The 26,090-nt window shown below is 38.8% G+C and overlaps 1 protein-coding gene across 1 annotated transcript; it reads right to left on the bottom strand.

The window, feature by feature from the left end:
* Nucleotides 1–11,462: 11,462 nt before the first annotated feature.
* On the bottom strand, nucleotides 11,463–18,729 carry LOC139760574 (uncharacterized). The gene is made up of 2 exons (XM_071683924.1): nucleotides 18,544–18,729; nucleotides 11,463–12,430 (listed from the first exon to the last, which is right to left on the bottom strand). Exons 1-2 carry the CDS (start codon nucleotides 18,586–18,588, stop codon nucleotides 11,594–11,596), a joined length of 882 nt encoding a protein of 293 aa, XP_071540025.1. The 5' UTR covers nucleotides 18,589–18,729; the 3' UTR covers nucleotides 11,463–11,593.
* Nucleotides 18,730–26,090: the final 7,361 nt, after the last annotated feature.

Here is a 26,090-nt window from a genome sequence, read left to right as displayed (position 1 = left end):
ACTTTATTACGGCGGAAAGCCAAGCCGTGACTGGTATGCTTATCTTCGCTTATCACGACGCTCTGATAGGGGAACTAGTCCTTTCCACGTTACTAAGCTGCGTTAGATTTCCTAACAGTGAAAGTTTATTTCAGTGTTGATTGGTACGACTTCTCTTCTCTGTTCTTGGCTATTATTTTCTTCATTTCTTTGCTGTCCCATCATCCCTTGCGTTCGTAGCATCTGCATCACACCGGCTGGGGTTGCTGCTGCCTTATCTCACAAAATCGGTTATGTTGTAAGAGCTAACCTTATCTACGGGGATTTCTGCCTAGAGCAGGGTCGGGAATAATTTAGACTCGTGGGGCTTGCGTTTTCATGACTTGGACCTCATGTATTTTTCAATTTATCGAGCTAAACTACTCCATAGATAAACAAAGCAATGTATTGTAATCGTGAGGTCAATAAGAATAAAACTGTTAATCTTTAGTTGTGAACACGATAAAATTGCTTTTGTATACATCCTACCTCCACACACACACACACACAAAAGTCCTTCCTGAGCGAATTGTCATTTTTTTTTTAGACATTTAGTGACTATAATAAGTTGTTTGGCTGTGTTTGAACAGTGACCACGTTTTTCGTGTGTGTGTGTGTGTGTGTGTGTATATATATATATATATATATATATATATATATATATATATATATATATATATTCATAAGGTGGTTTATAATGGCATTGTGCACACGAGCAAATAGGTAGTATGTGTACCTGGCATAAAGAATCAGCGTTAGGATAGACCAGGAAGATTTGACTCTGACCTCAACTCGAGTAGTTAAACAGTTGGCGCAGCATCCTGGAGAAACATGCAAATTGAATATTTTAAATACTCATATTCCATATTCTTAGTACATCCCTGGTTGGGGAACGTAACACTTCCACTGACACTGACATCCTCCACTCCTAGTGTGTAAAGCCAAAGAACGCGGTTTTCATAATCTTACGTTTGGGTTATCTATTCATACGTTTATTTATCTAATTTCTTGAGGTTATCCATAGTTTGTATTATCTCTCTTGCTTTGCAGTCACCCATACCAACTAGATTCTTTCTACGATGTGATTCAGAAAATGTCAGGGCATTACTTTCTCGAGACAGCAAGATTGTTTACATTTTGGTGTTTACGTCGGGCATCAAACCACCCACTTTCTCGTTGCTACTTTTCTTACTCCCCTTTCGATATTTTTTTCACAAGTTCCACTCGGTGGGAAGTACTTTTTCTTTTCTCGGTGTTTCCAATACATAGCCTTCACTAAAGTGATACGTATTGATATCTTTTGGTTGTCCGTTTCTAAATATGTGCATGAGTATGTACGTGTGTGTGTGTGTGTCAGTATAGGCTGTTTATATGTAATTATCTTTAGATGTCTTTTTCGTTTATGATATTTCATTTCTTCCATTGCCGTCAACGTAACTCCTCTGTGAATCCACATCGTCACTTGCGTAGAACCGCTCGTTATATAGTTATAGTCATAACCTACGACTATGTTTATTAGTTGCATACATTCAAGTGTGAAGATGCACTGCCCAGCTTTTAGGCCAAAGATTGAGTTGCAATTTTATAAAGTAGATTTTAACATTTCTACAGATTATTCTGAGCTAATAAGATTATTCAACCTTAATAGATTTACAGGAAATCAATAGGTCATATCGAGTTTCAGTCATTCAAGATTTGATCTATTATCATAAATGCGAATGATGATTTTGTATAATGCGACTACATGCAAACTACACAATACACAATTTCATCAACATGTGAAAAGCAAGTACACCTACACTTACTACTACCCGAAGATGAGCTTCGTATTCATTGATAAACAGTTAAATATTTTGTGTCGATAAAAAAAGATTTCACAAAGTGAAGTTTAGGATTTAGCAAAATAAATAATTATACATTTTATTTGTTCGTGGGATCGCTAAAGAAGCTTTAAAGACGAATATCGACTAATCATATCTATCTATCTATCTATCTATCTATCTATCTATCTATCTATATATATATATATATATATATATATATATATATATATATATATATATATATATATTGAAATAGTTGATAAGATTTCATAGATGTAATACCTACATCCTCTCCTACGTTTGCTGTTGGTTACGAGGATGATGAATCGTTTGTATCGGTATTTTTCTGTGATTGTGAACAAGTGAGTGAAGTGCCGCTACTGACAGCAGCCCTAGTGAATTGTTGGTAGGGAGTGAGCATGGACAATGGGCAGTGATAGCCGGGACAATGGAACACTGTAATTGAGAGAGATTTCCTTTGTGTGGAACGCTGTAATTAAAAGCGATTTCTTTTGTGTACGGACTCGTAGTTTTTTAAATGTGTATACCTGAAGCAAATAATTTTATGCTCACCGATGAGGGTCAGGTAAGTTTGAAATTATTGATAATTTGATGGTGGTGGTTGTAGTGACCTTTACCAAGGTTTCTATCTTCATAAAGTTCAAGTAAGTATTGGTGGCTTTTGTTGACGACAAGGTCCTGCTATCCAACATGGCGGACGCGAAACCATTATGTTCCTTTACGAGTTGGCCTTTTTCATTTGATATATCCATAGATCCTGTTGGATCATTATTATAATCATAATGAAATTTTGATTTTAATTAGTGATGTTAACGAATATTAGAGGTTCACTGAGATTTCAAGGTGTAGTGTTGTGTTTGGGAAATCGGGTAGATTCGGTTTAGGGGCACCACAAAAGCAATGCTTATTACTGACTCCCATACTTAAGTGTTGTTGACTAGGGAGTCGTGATTTGGAGTTGTAATATTATGTTTTTTTCCACACGATCATTAGCATGATCGTAGGGAGGGTTGTAATGAGGAAAATTGATAAAGTAAATGAAACATCTTCAGGTAAGCAGTTGAACCACTGTCAGTATCACCTTACTTCTCCCTGGAACCTAAATTTTTATTTTTGATATGCTTTAAAAAATTTGTGTATCTTAAGGTATCTTTGCTTTTAATTGCTTGGATGTTTGCTGACTATTTATTGTGTTCGCCGTTTGTTGACTCAGTCGCATATATAAAGTACAACAAAAGTAAAATGACAGTGTTGTTGGTATATTTCGACTGACAACTGTAATCTTAAAATTAAAAGTAAGCCTTGGCTCTTAGGTGAAGTATGGTGGGAATGCCAGAAGTATTTGTTGATTCTAGAGTATTTCGGTTAAATTTGCACATTTTCTATGCTCATTGCAATTGTCCCCATTGATTTAGTTGATTATTATAAGACATGTTATGCTTTCCATTTAACTTATTTCTGCTAATTTTAAAGTCACTTGATGTAAAAGATTTTTTGTAGTGCACTTAAACAGGACCTTTATCAATGATGGTAGGTATAGACTGGTCTACAATGCTAGGCAAGGTAAATGATAGTTAATGTATTTAATTCTGTAATTGTAAAGGATGCCACCGTAATTTTTTCCATAAGTTTTTTCTTGATAAGTAACACGAATCTTATATTAATTCAGTGTATATTGTTCTTTGCCTTTTTCACTGTACCAGTTGGTTAAAAGAATGAACATTGCCGCTGTGATTTGAGGCGGCTACCGAACGTGTGCATTGGACTAATGTCATTGATTCCCTTCAGCAGAGACGCAGGGGCCATAATGTTTTTGCGATGAGCTCTAGGGATATTTTCCTTAACCTAATAAACCCACTTTGTATTAAATTAACTTAACGTACACATTCAAAAACGTTTACAGAATTCCTCGCGGTTTACGAAATGATAATCATTTGGATTTAATTCTTGCTGTAAAAACGTTTTACAATGCTAAACTCTCCGACGTTGGAGACCTTTAAAGCTTAGTGATAATGGTTGATTGATGGGAAAATAGAATTGTTCTTGTGTGTGTGTGTGTGTGTGTGTGCTACTGGGATAGAATTTTACACTCATGTTGCCCCGTTTCTTAACCTTGTGTACATGTGCCATGTCTTTACTCCTACGAACAAAACGGATATCGCAGTGTTTTAACTGGTAGCTGTAAGGTTTATCTTATATGTTCTGTAAATCAATTGAATGCATATTTGATTATGCAGGCACTATATTTGTTTTACTGTGATTATCATGCCAAAATCTAATCTAATCTTAGATCACCTCGGTAGCTTCCTCTGATTCATCCTTAATTCTTCAATCGACAGTCATGATTTGATAGTGTAATATATATATATATATATATATATATATATATATATATATATATATATATATATATATTTTTTTTTTTTTTTTTTTTTTTCATACTATTCGCCATTTCCCGCGATAGCGAGGAAGCGTTAAGAACAGAGGACTGGGCCTTTGAGGGAATATCCTCACCTGGCCCCCTTCTCTGTTCCTTCTTTTGGAAAATTAAAAAAAAACGAGAGGGGAGGATTTCCAGCCCCCCGCTCCCTTCCCTTTTAGTCGTGATTTGTTGCTACTTGTAATTTGAAAAAGATTGTTACGTTGGAAAAGGAGAAGCACCATACATCATTCAAGGAAAAATATGTTTATTTACATTTACGTACAACCTTAAGTTAGATACTATAGAACCTGATATAACCAAGCGTAACTCAACGGGTTTAGAAATTGTATGATCCTCAAAAGAACATTCCTGAGGTGTGGTCTCATGAGATGAATATTATAATTAACATTCTTACCTCAACCTGGAGGACATATTCAGTAGTTGCTCCCTAAGAATGAGTGGATTCTCTTGTAGATGGGTGTAGTTCTAAACAGAAATTCAGTAAAAGGAAACACACTCATTTATAATCGGCTTTTACAACTTCGCCTAGCATAATCTAATTTTATATCGACAATACCTCCGTTCAGCAGGTATTACAGTCCTGGTATCTGCTTGCCGTTTTTGCACGTACTGTAAAGAAAACCAAAAGATGAAGTACGGTAGGAGGGAGTGGGTGGTCGATCATAAGGGTAAGGAGCACACGGGGCACACCCGCAACTCGACTGCGGATACACAGGAGTTTGCGCGTGCACATTATTTTTTCTTTAGGAGCGTGCTTAGAAGAGGCAAAAACATGTTCCAGTCGTTGCCTTCTCAATTGAGACATAAGGCTATGTTTCAAAGAAAAATAAAAGAAAAGCAGATGAGATTGATTTGAGGTCGTCAGGATTTATGGTTTTGTAAATGTAAGGTGAGAGCAAGAGTTTAGTGTCTTCAATACGGAAGTTGCATTTTAGGGATGAGCGTTGTTATGAATTACGTTCTGTTAGTGCTTGTGATATTAGAGGGATGGGTGGTCTTATATATATATATATATATATATATATATATATATATATATATATATATATATATATGTATATATATATATATATATATATATATATCTTTTTCTTTCATACTATTCGCCATTTCCCGCATTAGTGAGGTAGCGTTAAGAACAGAGGACTGGGCCTTAGAGGGAATATTCTCACCCGGCCCCCTTCTCTGTTCCCTCTTTTGGAAAATAAATAAAAAAAAAAAAAAACGAGAGGGGAGGATTTCCAGCCACCCGCTCCCTTCCCTTTTAGTCGCCTTCTACGACACGCAGGGAATACGTGGGAAGTATTCTTTCTCCCCTATCCCCTGGAATAATATATATATATATATATATATATATATATATATATATATATATATATATATATATATATATATATACATATATATATTATCCCTGGGGATGGGGAAAGAAAGAATACTGCCTACGTATGTCCTGCGTGTCGTAGAAAGCGACTTAACAGGGGCCGTAACATGGACCCTAGAAATCCTCTCTTGTATTTTATCAGAAGGAACACAGCAAGGAGCTGGTCGAGGATTTTCCCTCTGAGGTTCAGTGATCTGTTTTTGACGCTACCTCGTCTACTCGTGAAAATTTGGACTCGCTTAGATTGAAAAGTTCTACGACACTGTTACTCCCATTGTGGTAACTTACCGTCGTACTCTCTGTACTCTCTTCATTATTAGATCTGTGCTTTTCACAGGTCATATTTGACATAATTTGGTTAACAGTTAATCCCACTGCAACAGTGTGAAGGAGAAAAAAATTCTTTTGAAGGAAACATTTTATTATAAAAAATGTAATCTCACTGCAGAGCAGTAAGTCAATCAGTTGGCTCTTTTGCGTTCCTGATGTCAAAATATACAAAAGGTAAATAACCCCAATAGCTTAGGCTTTGACTTTTTTTTTTCTCTTATATACACAAAGAATAAACTCTTATTGAATAGATCATTCGTGTTTCATGAGCATTAACTTCAATCCATTATTGCTCGTAACCAGAACATATCCTATTCGGTCTAGTCCTCTACTCATAGTGTGAACGATATCGAATAACTTCGCCCATACTATGGCAGGGAAGACGTTGTTGCCGAGTCTGGGTGATATGTATGGATCATAACAACTTGGATGTTTCGGGTGCAAGAGAACTGATGCTTACCTTCGATAAGCTTGCCATATGAGTATCAAACCAGCGTCCCGTGATGGAATGTTTACCATGAGGAGAATAAAACCAACCTTCCAGTGGTTTCCTAAAGGCAGTTCAATGGATGGGACGCGTGATATCTCGTGCAGCGGCTTCGTGCAAAGTTACCATCCCAAATGTTTTCTAATCTGAACTTTAAAAAAATGAAGTGTTATAAAATCTCTCTTCAAGGGAACAGTCTCATACGTTATATATATATATATATATATATATATATATATATATATATATATATATATATATATATACTTTTTTCTGAGTAGACAAAACAGTGCAGCGGAAGGAATACTGGCAGTGGGCAGAGATGTACAAGCATTTGATCCAAGCTGAGTTATGGGTACTTATTGTTAGCATTGCATTGTACGCCCAGGCTGATTTCTTAAAACTTGCATCTCGTTACTAAAGTTAACTTTCACACACGCCTGAAATCATGTTCAACGTTGCTGTAGGTGCAGTAAATGAAAAATGTACGGTTGCGTAGTGTTTTATTTTGATTGAGCGTCAAAGGAAACGGAGTATAGGATTCTTCCAAGTCTATACGACATTCGGTTATACCGTTACCAATCTTCAAATGAGAACTTTATGACTAGGCTAATTAAGTGTTTCAGTTGAAACTGGAGTAATCATAATTAATTCGGTTCGTTTTCGTGTCGTTTTATTCACTACATATGAGTAATTACCCAAAACTTCGTCCCTCTTATAAGAGTAAAATTACACAGACATCAATTTTTTTTTTCGTGTTTTCTTTTTTTGGGTCATGATAAAATAGGACTGGATTTGGATTAATTAAAGAATCGGAAGAATATGTCACGCATCTTAGTCGTTCAGTTGTAGTTTATAGATCAGCTTAGGAAGACAGAGAAAGGTGGTTAGAACTAATACATTTTTGATAGTTTCCTCCTTTCGGCCAATGAAGACAGCTAGCATATAATTCTGGTAAAGTATCACAGAAGTTGCTTCACAAGGATGTGTAGCTCTAAGGCAGCGTTCTTAGAAGCTCTATGTATATATATATATATATATATATATATATATATATATATATATATATATATATATATATAAATTAAATGAAAACATTATCACACACATAAACACGGCTCCATAACTTCTGTGCTGACGAAATTAACTATTTATATCCATGGTTTCAACTAGTGCAGCGGGATAAATTCACCTAAAGTTGTGTTTGATATCAGTGAAATATTCATTATCTGACACAACAAGAATCAAGTCCCAGTTATTACATAATAATGGGGTTGTATTTTCTTTTACACACATGCTGAATGTGTATTTATACATAAGCTCTACAAATGTCTCCACACTGCAAGTAAAGATACGAGAGTATGAAGTGATGAAACGTAGTCTAAGGCCAGATTTGTTTAGGGTGCCTTAAAAATCTGGACTCGAGGCAGAATTCATATCATGTATTTAAATAACTGTTCAACCGCCTTTCTTGAAGTAGCATAAACATGCCTGTGAGTACGGAGTACTCTTTGCTGCAATTTTAAGGCGAATAATTGAAGACTTGTTGAATTGAAGGTAAATACCTGATTCTGTTTTTGATTCCAATAAAAAAAACTTTGAAATGTGTAGGCGATCACTTACTTCATTAAGAAAGTCTCAAAGTTGCCAGTTTTTTTTTTTTTCAAAATATCAGCACTGTTGAGGCTTCCAGTGTGCACAAACTGCCTAAGTTTAAAGTGTCACAGTAAAAATTCCGCTTTTCCGAGTAATGGACTATTTTCTATTTACATACGTTGTTGCCTTATCACTCCAACTTTATACTTTTTTCCAGGCTCTGTCAACGATATCAAAATTAATTCTTTGATATGAATCATGGCAATGCCTTTTCTGACTTTAAAATGGTGGTCCAGTATATGCTAGTTATCCATAAAACTTTTACACTTTATTTTCTATATTAAGCAAACAATAGAGAACTTGTCATATGCATGATATTTGAGAAAGCCGAAATACTTTGGCTCCATTCTGAGAGCTCAGGTATGCTAAACTTAAATTGTAGATGCTTAGGAATACTTTGATTGAGTGTACATTATCATGGTTGAACTTTTAAGCATATCATTGGTACCTCAGATTAAAGTCTAACGAAGTAGAATTGAACCAACGGTTTATGGAGGTAACTATCATATTCCCGTATTTGCATCCGCATGTTTCATATTGAATTTTTTGCAGTGTATAATAAACAAGTTCAGAGAAATACGGATATAATGGTCAGTATAGGTCATGTAAATGGGCTGGTCATATACAAACCATTTCATAAATTAGTTATTTGGGCTCTCTGCATATCGATTACCATTGTCATTAAGATATTTTACCATCAAGTAACCTGGCAGAAAAAAAGTGAACATTCCCTTCAGGCGCTCAAGATAATTTACATTTATGACGTATCTACTTCTCACGGTCTAACCATAAATAACCTACTGCGTGGCAGTAGTTGCAGACATGAGGTTACAGTATTACTCAGAGTTCAGATGCGGTAGTCATGGCATTTGGTGACAATATCTTCCGACGCCCCCAGATCTGGCAGGCATTCTACGGAAACACACACACACACACACACACAGGAACCATTCACAGAAAACTTCGTAAATTATGGCACATTGTCGGTTTTCGCTTCTTGCGTGCCGTGTTTGGGAGATAGCGGTTGTCAGTTTGCATATGTGAATTATGAAATTATGTGCCATGCAGAGAATGTGTCTATTAGCATTTGTTTTTTAGCGCAAAGGAACCTTCTCGTAAGATGTATGGAATATGAAACATCCCTTTAAGTCTTGGAAATATGCATCCCATCGCGCTTACCGGCAACTTGCATGAGATTCTCATTAATCATAATGAATTCATTGTGCATATACAATGTTTTAGTTATTTTACGTAAATCTGACAAGTGTTTGGTAATGAAAGTTTTGATGCGAGTAATGCAACATTATAATCATTTTCACCGTTCTTCAAACGTTTTTATGTTATATCAAAAAATAAATAGAATTCTGTACACTCCAGTTAAGTTTGGATTTTTTTGTGGGATATAGTTCGTATGAATTATAGTTACACCCTTCTAGGATAAATTTCTAGGGTTCTTGCAACTTTGAGGTTGCGCTACAGTCAGTAGCAAGGAAATTGTGGACCTCTTTATACCGAAAAGTTTCTGGATGAGACTGTAACCCTTCTCGCCCGCTGACGATGACACATCCTCGTTGAGGGGTAATTCTTCAACTCGTGTTCTAACCCCCATGTAGGCGGGGTCTAGTCTAGTAACACAAAGAAAATGCATAATCGGTAACCGAATAATCACACTGAATGTCTTATAACGGTAAAGGTAGCGGAATAATCACATTAAATGTCTTGTAACGGTAAACTGTTAACTCGGTAGCTCGGGGGAAAAAAATAGTTTTGATGCACAAAACAGTGGTTTTACAGAAACAGTAATATTAGAGGATTTTCTTTTTTTTTTTTTTAATTAATTTTAACCCTGTCATTCTCTTCAATGGATCAGTATCCAAACTTTTCAGTTATTCGATGGATGATTTCTTGCCACCGCTACAGCTTTTGGAACTTGCAAGACATTCAGTTTCTCTTTATTTTTTCCTATTAGTTGTCTCATTTTCAGCCGTTAACCTTTTCATTGGTCATTGATGCAATCTCTCTTTGCCACTTCTCTTTAGTACAACTTTCTCTGATTGTCGCCTGACACGGGCACACACATACACACACACGTTTCTAGCTGAACATGCGTGACAAGACAGTTTCTCTCTGTATTTCAGCCATAAGCAGTAGCCACTAGTTACATTTTGCAATGCTGAAGTAATGATGATAAGTTAGATATATGAATCCAGAAGATGATTAGACATAAAATCATTAAGACGCTGTGAAATAAAAGGTTTCCTTATACTCAACTGACTAACTTGGCTTAGGCATCCAAAAGGAGCATGACTACTTAGTACTATACATACTACCAAATTCCAATGGAAAATTGTAAGACTACATAGTCTCATACCTAATACTGGAATTTTTAAAGAAAATATCACATATAGAACACTGGAGTTAGTTTTAGGCTGTCGCCAGGCTTACACAATTGCTATAAATAAATAAGATAACTAAATAGAAAACTAAGATGTTAAAGCTAACATAAGAGGTCAGACCTTTTATCTGATAAACTCAGGCCCTAGGCAGGGAGTGTTACCAAGAACCTTTGGTGTGTTCTTGACTCCAGGGCACGAAGTACTGTTGGCTGCCTTTGTTAAAAGAGCAGTGTGGAGATGCTCATTTAGCTCAACACTTCCTTGGCAAGTGTCGAGGTGGAGGAGGAGGAACACGTGCACGCTGAAGGAGGAGTCTGCCAAAACCAAAAGAAAATAATTAAAAATGAAAGTAATAAAAAAATTATGGGTAACGAAAATTAGAGTAAAGTGCTTTGAAATTTGGATCACGGAAGAAAAGGTATGAAAAGTATTTTGAAATATGGATAACGTAAACTATGAGTGGTGCTTAAAAATGTTGGTAAATAAAATAATTGAAAATAGTTTAAAACCAATATCAGATTATCTTAAGAAATTAAGTAACTGAAATCAACTTAACAAGACTCACAAACTTAGACTTTTTAATTGTCATGAAATAAAAGTAATCTCTTCATATGCTAGAGGTGCAACTGTTCGATCATACAAAATCAGGACAAAATGCTTGAAGAAAAAACATTTCATAATTGAGTGTCAGTATTGAACTCCCTTAGAAACTGTGTATAAAAATAAAACCTTGATACTGTTATCAAGCTAGATGTCTTAAAAAAGCTAGATGTCAAGAAATTGAGTTGATATCTTGTGCTTATGCCGGGTTCAGAAGAGGAGCACTTCAATTTATAAAAAAAGTGATCAGTTCACAGCTTGGAGGAATTCCGATATGTTTCAAATGCATTTCTGGTGCATTAAGTCCGTTACACAGAGTCCGACAGGCCTGTGCCATCACACAATCCGGATGTGGTTGAGAAACTTAATTCCCTTCCTGACCCACCCACGTAGGCTTCAGCCGAATTTCCTATAGTAGGGACTATATCTGTCCTGTTAGGCCTCGCCGGGTTCACATATGATATTGCATTCACCTTCATAGCAACTCTCACCATCTACGCTGTCAAACAGATCTAAAACCTCCTGGTCGCGGTCATAGACGGGGTTGCTGCCATCGATCATGGTAGCCAGGGACATCTTGCTGCTCCTCAGTGGCGAGGCTATGTTTACTCGCATGCTGAGGGAAGGCGAGTCTGGCGTCACACAATTTCGCTCACTCTTAGGGGAGTCACAAGCCCGGAGGTCACTCCTGTAGTGGCCTATGTCACCATAATACGTCTTACTGGCACTGTTAGTCTTTGCTTCACCATTTAAACATTTGATATCCTGATGACAGGCACCGCACTCTGCACAGGGCTCCTTAAGGTCACTGTTGCTACTGGTATCCTCTATGTAGAGTCCCGGGCTAGTTTCGTCTGGCTCAGTTTCAGAGTCGCAAACCCTTGCGTGACACATGGACTGACAGTTAGGGGTCTGCTGTATCTCATCGTGATGACAGATCAGGTCTTCACTGGAACCCCTGAGGGCGCTTCCTAAACAGCCATAAGCGTGACTAGACTCCTCGTCCTCTCGTAGTGCCCTCTCATGCTCCGTCTTTTTCCTGGACGAAGGCTGGCTACTCACCAGTAATCTAGATTCCTGTAGTTTTTCCTTGGACACGAGCTTGTATTTAGCTGCCTGCTTGGCCACGGCGTAGGCGGTCTCGGGCTCCATGCGGTTGAAGAGGGGCATAACCCAGTCGTCGTAGAACTTGTCGTTCTTGAAATACATGTTGATGCCGCAGAAACACAGGCCTCCACCAGCGCCCACCCGGAACACATCCGCCAGCTTTTTCTGAAAGAGGTGGGACTGTGTTAGTTTAACGGAGGTAGGGTATGTGTCTAGTATCGTGGCCATACATTTCGTACTGTAAGAATATAATAGAAATATAGAATTTCAGTGTCTAAGAAGAAGCGTCATAAGTAAAGTGATTGGTACGTGTGTATTTGTATTAACTAGGATTATAGGCTGAAATTTCTCCAGAAACCGCATCGGTGAGTGGGAACAACGATGATGATGATAACGTTAATGATAATAATAATAATAATAATTAATAATAATAATAATAATAATGATAATAATGATAATAGTAATAATAATAATAATAATAATAATAATAATAATAATGGAGAGAATGAGTGAGGAAAGATTGACAAAGAGGATATATGTGTCAGAGGTGGAGAGAACAACGAGAAGTGGGAGACCAAATTGGAGGTGGAAGGATGGAGTGAAAAATATTTTGAGCGATCGGGGCCTGAACATACAGGAGGGTTAAAGACGCGCAAGGTATAGAGTGAATTGGAACGATGTAGTATACCAGGGTATGTGAAGCGTCTGGGGTAAACCATGGAAAGTTTTGTGGGGCCTGGATATGGAAAGGGAGTTGTGGTTTTGGTGCATTATACATGGCAGCTAGAGACTGAGTATGAACGAATGTGGCCTTTGTTGTCTTTTCCTAGCGCTACCTCGCGAGCATGCGGGGAAGGGAGTTGTCATGTGTGGCGGGGTGGCAACGGGAATGAATAAAGGCAGCAAGTATGAATTATGTGCATGTGTATATATGTATGTCTGTGTATGTATATATATGTATACGTTGAAATGTATAGGTATGTTTATGTGCGTGTGTGGACGTGTATGTATATACATGTGTATGTTGGGCCATTCTTTCATGTTTCCTTGCGCTACCTCGCTAAAGCGGGAGACAGCGACAAAGGATAATAAATATAGATAAAATTATATATATATATATATATATATATATATATATATATATATATATATATATATATATATATATATATATATATATATCGAACAAAACAGAAGTTGTTGCTTTTACTGATTTCGATCGAGATAACGGAATGAACTCAAAAATTTCGTTACCGGTACTGTGTCAATATTCATGGCGGATCTAATGTTGGCTGGAAAGATATAAAACAAAACAAAACAAAACAAAAGAATAAATAAAGAGTTGGCGTATCATGACTCCACAGTCACCAGAGGCACGTTATACAGCAATCACCTCTAGACAGTCGGTATGTTACGGATTGTGCTGTAGCGACCCCTCCAGCGGTGTGTAATGATTGGATCTCACGTTACGTAGTAACGACTGTACGTACGTTGGAGAGGTTGTGGAGTACAGCCGCTGGAATCTACGAAGTTCGTTGTGTGCTTGGAAGACTCCTAGTAGGAAGGACGTGAATGAATAAATGGTATAGAAGTTAGACAGAGAAGAGAGAGAGAGAGACCAGGACGTTTGAAATGTGTTCTGCCTTCAAGAAACAAAAAATGAAAAGGAAATACGAAGCGGCACCTAACCTAGAAACAGCTTGACCCACATTCGAGGCGCCGCGGCGAGCAGTTATCCCTCGCCTCGGAACCCTTTAAAATGCTCATAAGGCATGCAGGAGGTTTTACGGTGTCGTTTTAGTGAAATATTACTTTGCCTTGAAAAGATGAAAGTAGGAATTTTTGCCAAGTATTCAAAACGCAGGCGGAAGTCCTCAAATTGCAGCTTGTCAGTAGGGGTCTGCATCATGTATTGATTGTGTCGGCAGTGGTGCGGCAACCAGACACGCTGCCTGCTACTCCTCTTCCTGCTGTGTGGGGGTCATAACAGTATTGTCGACTGCTGTTGCCATTGCTTCATGTTGGAGGCTTGACTTGTTTGATTAATCTTGTATACACACACACACACACACACACATGCAGGAGCCCCTGGAATAAGGTGGTTCTGGGGTGATGACCGTAAGATTCCTTTATGAAAGGAGACTTGAAATTATATAGCTGATTAATTATATATACACTACTTCAGCCTGAGCTTCCAATTGACGGTAAAATTTATATACGTTGGGTATTCAGTGATTGTCTTCCAATATCGAGCAGTTTGTCGTAGCTGATGTTTTTCCCTGTTGATTATTATCTGTCACTCCTCTCATGCTGAATAAACTTTATCGATGGCAGGTAGTTTTTGATATATACACAAATCCGTATTATTGTCGTAAAATCTATTAAAACGTCTTGTAAGTGTGTACGGTGAGGATTTCTGACGGTGGAATATTACATATTCCCATTTTATGATACTGCTGCACTTGTTTCTAAGTTGCTGCTTCTGTGTTGGTAGGAAAATGATATCAGTGTTCTCATTGGTCGTGAAATAAGCACGGTTGATGTCTTCCTTATAAAAGATTTTAATCATGATAGATGGAAGAACATTAATTTCTTGAGGCGAGTGAAGTTTGTGTCCATTTCCATAAGCAAGCATGTCATTTCAACTGTTACTGTAACAATTCTGTAACTGTCACTGATTGTTAGTGATATTAGTAATTAGTTAATTTCAGTTTCATAGTTATTAAACTTTACACCAGATAGGTTTACATATTGTTTTTATCTGGCAATTGATACTTTCACGTTTCTCTGAAGTTGCATGATACCTATTTTGTTTGTATGTTGTACTTGATGACTGTGGACTATCGGAGTTTAAAAGCCAGAAGCCGGACTTTGCAACCCAGTATATATATATATATATATATATATATATATATATATATATATATATATATATATATATATATATTCCTGGGGATAGGGGAGAAAGAATACTTCCCACGTATTCCCTGCGTGTCGTAGAAGGCGACTAAAAGGGGAGGGAGCGGGGGGCTGGAAATCCTCCTCTCTCAATTTTTTTAATTTTCCAAAAGAAGGAACAGAGAAGGGGGCCAGGTGAGGATATTCCCTCAGTGGCCCAGTTCTCTGTTCTTAACGCTACCTCGCTAACGCGGGAAATGGCGAATAGTTTGAAAAAAAAAAAAAAAAAAAAATATATATATGTGTGTGTGTGTGTGTGTTCGGGTCTGGCAACATGCCTATCATAAAATGTTTAACGCTTGTTTACCAGTGACGTCTTAGCTCCGTCTCTTCCTTGTATATCACCTGACAACAGTGTTCTACGTCTTCTGTCTCATTCTTGTATCTCTCCTGACGATGTGAATATTACACGAAAGTGCACTTGGGAACTTATCGTTTCATTTCCTGTGCTTTTTGCATATACTAGATCACGAGCACCACTGTGACCTCTTGCAAAATAAATATATATATATATATATATATATATATATATATATATATATATATATATATATATATATATATATATAATCAAGAATGGATAAAATCTTGAAGTAGAATCACGTCCCTGGCCCATGTCGCCGTGGTACAAAGTGGCGGCCATTGAAAATCCAGAGATATGTTGGGTAGCATTTTTGACTGACAAGATTTTATCGTGTAGCATTGGAAGTGTTTGGTAGCTTTTGTGATGACAGTGGGTTTAAAACCTAGCCTTAGATGGCATGAATTTCTTTTTCTTTTATTTTATTGAATATCCAACAAATTTCATGTTTCCAAAGCCCAAGTATATTAAAAGGAGGGAGAGGATGAGGTTAACCAATAATAAACGCTGAAATCTATGATTCCAGCTTACTCGGGGGGAGCTAGAGGTGTTCATGAATATTTGATATCAGCTTAATAGGTGGGGTTATACAGCACGATCTATGCCTTATATCTATATTCTAATGTGTGTTGTCGGGTTAATGTTGAAGCTTAGAGCATTTGACAGCCAACAAAGGATATGTCCATGCTTTGAATTAAGGAATGCATGGCTTTATTATTAACATGTATAACGCATCATACACGCTATTGAGAAGTCAGAACACTAATGCTATCAGATAGGAATGAGTAAGCTTCTAGTATGGCCATAGATTAACATAAATATTGCATATATCCTGATTTGTAGTTGAGGAAAGGTGTTTTCATTTTTTAGAGTCTTCAGTAACGCTTATAATTTTGAGTGGCTTTGCTTAAAGTGGCGTTAAAAATCTCCCCCCCCCCCCCTTTAGTTTACTGTGTATGATCAAACGGATCTAGTAACTGGGTCAAAGTAAACTATTATTGTTTATTGTTCTTAATGATTTGATTATAATCAGCAGATGTATGATTTGTAAACGAGGAATATTGATGCCATCGAAGTTTCATACGATAGAAAATTTACTTACCAAAGCTTTCTCCTGATAGACAGGTCATACTTGGAGTCGAGTCCTCCCAACAAACAACTTTAGTGTTTGACTTTGATGAGGCTGAATAAAATTTTTCTTCGTGGGAAAAAAATGCAGCAGCTCGAATCTATAGCCTTTCAAAAACACGTTTACCCAAACCAAAAAAAATTTTGAGGCTTCTTAATGAGATATGCGCGTGAGCTGCATATGGATAAAGTTACAACTGAACGGTATTTCATCGAAAACGTCTCTCATCCGGGATTCAAAGTGTATGTAAATGTTTTGCCTTTGATTCATTTGCCTTCAGCAGCGTCTTTGGTTGCGTCACTCATAATTACTAGCAGTCATACACGCATCAAGACGTGCCAATGCAGCAGCTGCATTCCCGTGGTTATGCCAAAAGAATGAAGATTGATAAGGAGACAGCTCTCAGAAATGGTTTTCCCCTCGGGTATATGAAATTGCGGTAAGATTCGTCCAGTATTATATATTGTAAACTGGACAAGGTATTAGTAAGAAAACTGAAAATGTCTTTCATTACTTTCTAGTCTTTAGTTATGACCTGTAATCCCCATGAAGTGGGTCGCTTTAAAAATGTCCCACACAAAGTAGGGAGCTTAAAAAAGGCCACCATAAGAACTATGATTTATGACTTTTTTTTTTTAGGGTGAATTTCATCGCAATTTACAAAACATACACATCCACCTAAGAGAGCCCACTAGACTACAGTTACACATGGGGTGTTGTGTGCCAGTAATGGCATCCCGGAACACACACCCGATCTTTGCAAGTAAATGGCACTCCGGGCGCACACATTCTACCTGTGTCAGTAATGGCACACCCGAAAATTACCTGTCTTTGACAAGATTAGGCTTGGCGAATCTTTTTACTTACACACACACACACACACACACACACTATATTATTCAGTCTCTACAAACAAAGCTTTTATTTTAAACAATAAGTAACATAATTGGCACTTTGCATGGGTGTAACGTGACCCAAATGTTGTGTTTACGTGCATGATTAGGCACGCATCTGAAATACGAAACCAGTAAATTTCGTCACTCGGGGCCAAGACTCTACTACTCAAGGTGGTGAGACCTGGTGGAGGAGGTAAGAGAGAGAGATTACCTTTAACTTTCGTCACTCTCTTTGCGCCGTTTAAGTCCCGTGTCTGTAACATTTCTTTGTATCGTTCCTTGCCAGGACCCAGCCAATGATTATAGTACTGCATGCGCACTCCACTGTCCGTCAATATGAGTCCAGTGCAGCCACGAGTATGCTCCGTGCTTGGCTGTACACTAGTGCGTTGCAGACCGGGTTCACGAAGAACGAAACTGCGAGCTGTCTCGTGGCTTTCTTTGTTTTAGTGCTTTCGATGTAATTCACTAAATGTAAACTTGTTCTTACTGTTTCTGTTGTCTTTTACTAGAAATCTTCATTTTTAAGTTATTTTAGATGATGTATTATTCAGTATGTTTATGTTTGCTGCAGAAATGAAAATCAATGAGTCCTCGTTGCTTCTTTGATAGATATGTGTATATATATATATATTTTTTTTCCCACCACTTGATGAAGTATTTTCAATGGCTTCACCGAAGGTTTATCGACAACTGATATATATATATATTTTTGGATGTATGATAGCGTGGTACCCTTCAAAATTCCTATTAACATGCGAAATAATATTGACCTGATGTAACAGTCAAGGCATGTCTGGTCCGCCCCATATTCTGTTTCCACCGTCAGTACACAGAAAACAACTGGAATGCCAACACTGCTAGTACCATATCGTCACTGACGTTAATTAAGAATAACTGCTTGCTTAGCAGCCATCACTCCCTCGCGCCTCACCTTGAACACTTGGCTATAGACGGCGTTGGTTGCTGCGGCAGCCATGCTGATGATCACACGAACGTGTACACTCAGATGAGAGAGAAAGGGAGGGGGCGAAACACTGAGGGGTCGTGTCGTGCAGGCGGTGTTCTTATGTTGTCGTGTACGCGGGCCGGCTCACGTCGTCTGCTCACATCAGCTGGTGGCTCACGTAGCTCCCACTGAGCAGGCGCCGCCGTTTTCTCTCAAACTTCTTGATTCTCTTTTAAAAATGTACCTACTCCCTATTCGTATGGGGTCCCCGGTGGCTTCGATATGAAGGTGGAAAAGAGTTCTATTCATTTGGATGAATGTACGTCAGATATTCTTACGGATTCAAAAATATAAGTGATATTAGGCATCACTGCTGGTGGGAATGGTTGGTGTGACGTAAAAGGATTTGACCAATCACATTCCAGCGGGAAGTTCTACGTACGAGCAGTATGGCTTTTAATATGAAGGTAGATTAGAGTTTTATTCAATTGGACAACTAACATCATATTTTCCTACGGGTAAAAAAGATATATGTTAGAAATAAGGCAGTCCCTGCTGGCGGAAACGGTTGGTGTGACGTAAAAGGTTTCAACCAATCACCTTCCAATAGGAAGCGCTGCATTCAAGCAACTTTGCGAAGAGGCTCCTCTTTCACCCTACATATCCTCTGTCTCTCTCTGCCTTGAATTTTTGTAACACTCGGCATGTTTTTCGCTTGCATTATTACGATGAGCCATATTTGAATTCGTGCTGTAGTACCAGAATTCATAGTTTTAGAATGCGTTAAAGGTGTCGTCACAAGTCTCAGGTTTATTCTTGGTGCTGGAATGACTAACCGCTGGGGGAAAAAAAAAAAGAAAAACTTGACTTTCTCCTGGAGGAATGACGAAACATTGTCTGGGGGTCATGGCGAGGTGAATGTTCGGAAGATATCTAAATATTCGCTTCCAGATCGTGTCCTCCCATTTGTACACATGATTCTAGTTGAGTGGAACAGTCGAGCAGTGGAGGGTGTCGAGGAATAACTAAAAGCAATAGCAGGTAGACCGTGTGGTTGTCGGCGGTAAAAACGGGTTATGTCAGGGGAGAGAGAGAGAGAGAGAGAGAGAGAGAGAGAGAGAGAGAGAGAGAGAGAGAGAGAGACCGTTCCTAAGCATGTAGGCTCTCCTTGCGGGTGTTGCCGACTGTTTGCTCATCGACCGGCAGTGACTCACAAGCTTTAACCTTAGATACTCGACCTCGTCCATGTCACCACTTCAGCTCACCCCCTCAGTCACCCCTCCACGTCAGACACAACATGAAACTCCATAGACATTACGACGTCATACCACCACAATGAACCCAACCCCTACTGTTACGCCGGTCTTACCAGGTCAAAGCAACACATTGGTATAAAGAAATACCATTTGAGTCAACTTCAAAATCCCACAGCTTAACACAATTACTGACCTTGAGGCATGCACGGGGCTGTGATTGGGATCGAACCCTGGATGGGGCAGTCGGGCCAGCCGTTTACCCAGCTTTCATCCTAGTTTTATTATGATTATATTAGAGTATATCCTTTACATACAAATTCATGCGTTATAAGCACTTCATGATGTCACAAGGATTGGTTCATTTTGATGATGTAGTAGCGTTAAAGCTCTTCAGTACGGCGATGCGATCCCTGAACACGACGATACGACCCATGGTTACGTTGGCCTGGCCCTTGACTTGGCCGTTAAGGGCCAGATCAGAGGTCATGCGATCACACTTGAAGGGTACTTCTCTCATGCGCAAGTACGTCATACCGTCGTGATCAAGGATCCTGCCAAAGCTATTAATGTTCTCACCGTCGTGAAGTTCATTCACAGATTGATGTAGAATGGGAGTTGCAATGTAGAGGTTCAGTTCTAGTCTAGTAGGGACAAAGCCTCTGTCTGTCTGCATGTCTGTCTGTCTTTAGTGGTGCTTTCCGGGCATATTAATGATGAGGTTGCTGGCGTGACTGTAAGACCACGGCAACCTTATCCTCCATACAGCCACACATCATGCCACCTGGTGAGCCACAGCACCACAACAGACAGAGAGGCACCAGAGAATCTTAACGTCCAACTCATCTGTGTTAGTCAGGCTCAACCTTCACATTTGAGTTTAACTTAAATAGGTAAGAAGGGACGCAGTATATATCTATCTATCTATCTATCTATCTATCTATCTATCTATCTATCTATATATATATATATATATATATATATATATATATATATATATATATATATATATATGTTACCAGCACACACATACACTGTCTCACAGATGCTAAGCATTGGGGTGGTGACTTAAATGATCGCTGGGACCCCTCGCGCGGGGATGCCCACATGCCTAAACTTGTCTCTTTTTAGTCATCATTATTTTCGTATGGAGTGAAATCCACTGTAACCTCCTCGGTTGCTTCTGTTGAGACAGTGATGTTGCGATGCCTTAGAGAGAGAGAGAGAGAGAGAGAGAGAGAGAGAGAGAGAGAGAGAGAGAGAGAGAGAGAGAGAGAGAGAGAGAGACGGGGAAACTACCGGGTTACAAGGGCACCTGGGCGCGGTGTGACTCATGTCGAGAGTCACGTAGGCACGTGATCCCCAGCAGACGTAGCGACGCTGCTGAAGGGGATGCACGAGACAGCGTGGGACTGACTATAGGCGAAAGCATGTGACGTCACGCTTAGTTCCATTAGGAGATCATGCGCGGGTGATGTAGCCCCAACCGAGAAGAGGTTTGAAGTCAAAAAAGACTTTGGACAACTTTAAGTGACGTATTTTGAGAACCATGCAAACTCATTTTTCTGGTCTTTCGTCTGTATTGTAGATTTCTGCGTTTAGCTTGTTTCCCTGTCCTGCTTATATCGCTGATGCAGCTTCTGAGAAGCGGTGGGAGAGGCTGGGAATCCCGGTACATCAGATAGGGGGTACGGGTTAGGGAACTTTCATGGCAAACAGAGAACGTGTAAGAAAACGGTTGCTTCCCAGACACATGAATCATCCTATGCTTGACCGTACACCATTACGGGTCGAGAGTTTGTAAGTAGCATACAAAAACAAAATAGATGTATAATTCATATTGTTTCTCTGTCTATCATTGAGGTAATATATTATATGGATTTTTTTTTTTTCATTTGAAATACCCCCCTTCATGAAATGAGGCAGTTTTTTTTATGTAAATGTTAAATGAAAGTCATTATTATTCGAGGTAGTCATTTGCAGTTCAAACAATAGATTTTGGGGTGATGAGATAACGGTACCAATTTTTATTCATTGAAATACTGTTTTTTCACTTTGATTTTTTTTTTTGTGTTGAAGCATTTTATAGCCATAGACATGTTCGAGAATTCTCATTTTAAACTGATTTTGTCTACCTCTGCTTACAAATTACGAAATCATGTAACCAGACTCTCGTGGTTCGGCAGATGATAACTTTTTCATTACATGGCGTATACGTAAGGGGGAAGATATAGTATATTTGATATCATTGATATGTGGAAGGACTCTGAGTCGTATCCTTCATATAATGCAGCTGCGTGGTAGCCCGAGGTCTTGCAGTTTTCCTCTCCTCAGATGAGGGACGTACCAAGGACCAGAATGGCAGAGATCATGGCTTAGGGTTGAAGAATGCAACGAGGCTCAAGGTTACGACGCCCTCACCCGACACAACACCCACCCCTCCCCACTCCCTCTTTTTTTCTTTTAACGGCATCTTAGAGTGCTCTGATTTCGTAGCCGTCTCATTACCTGTATAGATAACCTTTCGGAAAATGAACTGAAGGTTCGTCAGTATCACACCAGAATGACAAACATGTACATAAAAGAAGACTCGGTAGTTTCTGGGGCTTTTCTTCCCCGGGACCAAACCTGCGTCCGACCCTATCACAGTAAAAACTTACTTCTCATCGAAGCCATTTTCGCCGTAATAAATCTAACTTAACTGCATTGTGTTAGGTCTGGCTTGTCCACATTACGTTTGGATTTCATTATATGCATTCAATTTGAAATGTCCGCTACTTTTGCTGCTAATTTCTACAAACAAAGGAAAACGAATAAGTGAGAATTATAAGTATTGGGGAAATGCTTCCAGGCGAGGAAAAAATTGGAAAGATTATTGACTGCAAGCGTTCAGTTTCCCTTCTAAAATATAGACAGTATCGGCCGCTTGGGAACATGAGTTTGGCCGCCGAGAGAGGCTACCGTCACTACGTCACAAAGCCTGACCTTGGGGACCTTGAAAGGAAGCCTTGCAAGAGGGAGTGGTAATTTCTTTTGTGTTTTACTCACGAGAGCCGTTGCTTAATCGTGAAGTATTGAGGAATATTAATGTTTCATGTTATCGATTTAGATTATTTTAAGTAACATATTGAAACAACTATCTTTTTGTTTGTGTGAGCTCCGGAATGTTCCATTAACAGAGGGAGGAAAGTAAATGTTACAGTTTTGCGATGTTGGCAGTGTTGGTTGATCCATCTTCGCGCAGTTGTTAGTGGTAAAGTTTCAACTGATTCGAACCAGCCTTGAGTCGGTACCGCGCCTAGATCCTCTTGGTGGAACCACAACATACCCTGCAACTGATAGCTGGATTGATGTGGGTGTCTTACGTCAAGCTGAGAGTTTAGCTAATGACCTAAGTTTATTTACTGTTCAGTATTCGTTTATAGTGTTTTGATAGTACGTGAAACAGCAAATCGATGAAACCGTATGGTTTTCTCTCAGCTGATAAAGAATGATCAGATAACGCCTTGTTTAGAATTCTCTAATGTGCTTGTTGTCTTGGAAATGATTTCTGATGTTTTTGTGGCCAGGTCTGGTGGACGGATGATTGTGTCGTCACCCCTTGGTCAGCCGCTCTTGGTGGGAAATCAAACTAATCTTTGCCAAGTAGACAAAAACCACCGTTTAAGGCAAGATACCAACATCGGATGTTGCTGGCCGAGGTCCCGCGGGCCGTCTTCCTCGCTTCATATGTATTCTTTTTTTTTCCTCTTCACAGTCTTGTTTCCATGTGCTTTGTTCCTCTTTAGTCCGCTACAAGAGTTTCTTATATCTCATATGTAGAATCACTGTCATGGAAATGAAGGATATTTGATTGAATGAAGGACTGGCTTCTTTTCTTTTTTTTTCGAATGAAGGACTAGCTTTTTTTTTTTCGTGCCCCTCTGCCACCAATAAAGAGAAGTACAGTCGCCGTCGTTGAGACTTCAAGCTTACAGTGACCAAGCATTTTGTCCTGAAGCCCCTCATGTTGTGGCTAGGCTCACTTCTGAGGTGCTAACAGAAATATACTCCACACTTGACCTTGCACTGTATTTGTATTAGAAAATACTTATAATGGCCACAGTACTGGTAGCATACGTATGTTTTGCCAAAAATTACCACAAGATTGGCCGTTCAGTATTTGATTATGAAACTAGTCTTCGTTGAAACTGTAGAAGTGTTTGTGGGTTATATATGATCCCTATCTTGAACAGAAATGATATGGGTGACTTCTCATTAAGACAGATCTTTCGATAAAAATCAATGATATTGTACGTGTCTTGAATACAGGGCAGTCCATTAAGAATTCTAGCTTGCACACCACAAGGCAAGTGTATAAAATTTGAGCCGATCTCATAAGCCATTGACGTTCACAGTGAAGGGTGAAGTGAAGTTAGATGATGATAGGATAAAACAAGCTCGAGGTGGAAAGTTCATGGGTAACGTGTTTTCACAAGAACTTTTCATTCTGTTTTATCAAAATAAACTTACTGTCAAATATCTTTCATCTGCTTGTACTGAGTTGTATATATTCCACTTGTAGTTAGTTTTGTTATTCATCAGAATTAGTTTGCGCCATGATATTGGATTTATCAACAACAACAGAAAAAAAGTCAGAATGCATGCATCATTCTACAAGAGATAAACTTTACTGCTATGCTAGAGGTAATAGTTAGGAGACCCCCCGATGGGCAGGGCTGACCTGTCCAGGTAGAGTTTTCAAACACCAGGAGAAGCTTTTTAGAATAGATTTACATCTTTGATTCTTCATTATTCCACAAGTATGATACTACTGTGCCGCCCAGCTTAGGAACTTATGAAATTCTATACCAAGTGAACTTTTGTAGATTGAATTTGTATTTTCTTTTTATGCGTGGTTAACGGTAAGAGCCACGGTTGTTCGTGACTTGAAATGTCACCTGTGGACTCAAAATGTGCCGGTCATGGTGATGCGCGTGGGTCGATGCCAGAGCGACACCAGTCGTGTACTCCTCGTATTCATGATTCCTCAGGTTGGTGAGTTGTTTACACGCAGGTCTCCAACAGGAGCAAACTGCATGATCGCAGAATCCACAAGTTTTTCTTTTCTTTTTTTCTTGTCTACTTGAGTTGCGATACGGGTTTTCAACCCACGGGTGTTCACGGGTTGATGCAGTCGGAAAGCTGTCTCGATTTGGGTAAAATTTAACAAGAAAAAATGAAGAAGTATTTCCTCTTAAGATATTTTTTTGGCAAAGACTTTTTCCGACGAAGACTGTCGAAACTAGCTGAAAAGAATTGAATTCCTGGCTCTTGTGCTGCTTTCCGTTTTCCTTACTCAGCTGTCACCGTAGATAACACGTAACTGTAGTATTTATTGGTGATGCTACGGAGAGACTTACGTCGGTTAGCGTAAGTGAATGAGTGAACGTTTCATACCTCCGTCAGTGTAAATAGATAGCAAACGTTTCGTGCGTCGGTTAGCAGCTGCTACTAGGCAGACGCTGAAGCGGCGCCATTCCCAACAAGACGCATGGTTGTACATACGGTCACTGCGTTGACCGTGTCTTCTTGGCGCTGCATGTAAAGGATTCAGACGGCTCGTTGCCGGCGAGGAAGGAAATGTGTCTGGGTCCAACGGCTCGTTGCCGGCGAGGAAGGAAATGTGTCTGGGTTCTCAGGCAGAGGGGCCGGAGAATTACGAAGGTTACGGCCCTTCCTCCTCCATCGGTTTAATGTGGGAATGAATAACAGGTGTTTGTTGAATTGTTTGGCGGTTACTAAGCTTGTGATATGAGGTATTTGGTCTCTTATAATGTGATTATAGAGTCGTGCATAAACTTGTGGATTATTTTTATATATATAGATATAAAAATATATATATATATATATATATATATATATATATATATATATATATATATATATATATATATATATATATATATATATACAGATACATGGCTGTGTAAGTGTTTGCATTAATGTTTGTTTGCATTTGGTGTGCTGAAAGCATTCTCGAATCTGTTCTGATTCGAGGAATAGGTATTGTTCAGTCACAATCTTCAATCGGTGTCACTGTTTTTCAGTATCGAATTTTGATTTTTTGTTCTATCTGCGGCTGTGATGAGTGACGACGGTAGATGATATTTAATTATCCGGGCGGGAAGGAAAACCCGAGCGTTCTGTGGTGTTCTTGGTTTACCAGTAATATGATGTTTGATCCACTCACTTGCTAGATTTATGTATGTGGTTTGAACGCGAATCCCTGTCTAGTTT

Source organism: Panulirus ornatus, chromosome 37, assembly GCF_036320965.1.
Source record: "Panulirus ornatus isolate Po-2019 chromosome 37, ASM3632096v1, whole genome shotgun sequence".
Taxonomy (NCBI): domain Eukaryota; kingdom Metazoa; phylum Arthropoda; class Malacostraca; order Decapoda; family Palinuridae; genus Panulirus; species Panulirus ornatus.
The sequence above is the reverse complement of the archived record's forward strand: the minus strand, read 5'-3'. Positions and strand labels throughout refer to the sequence as shown.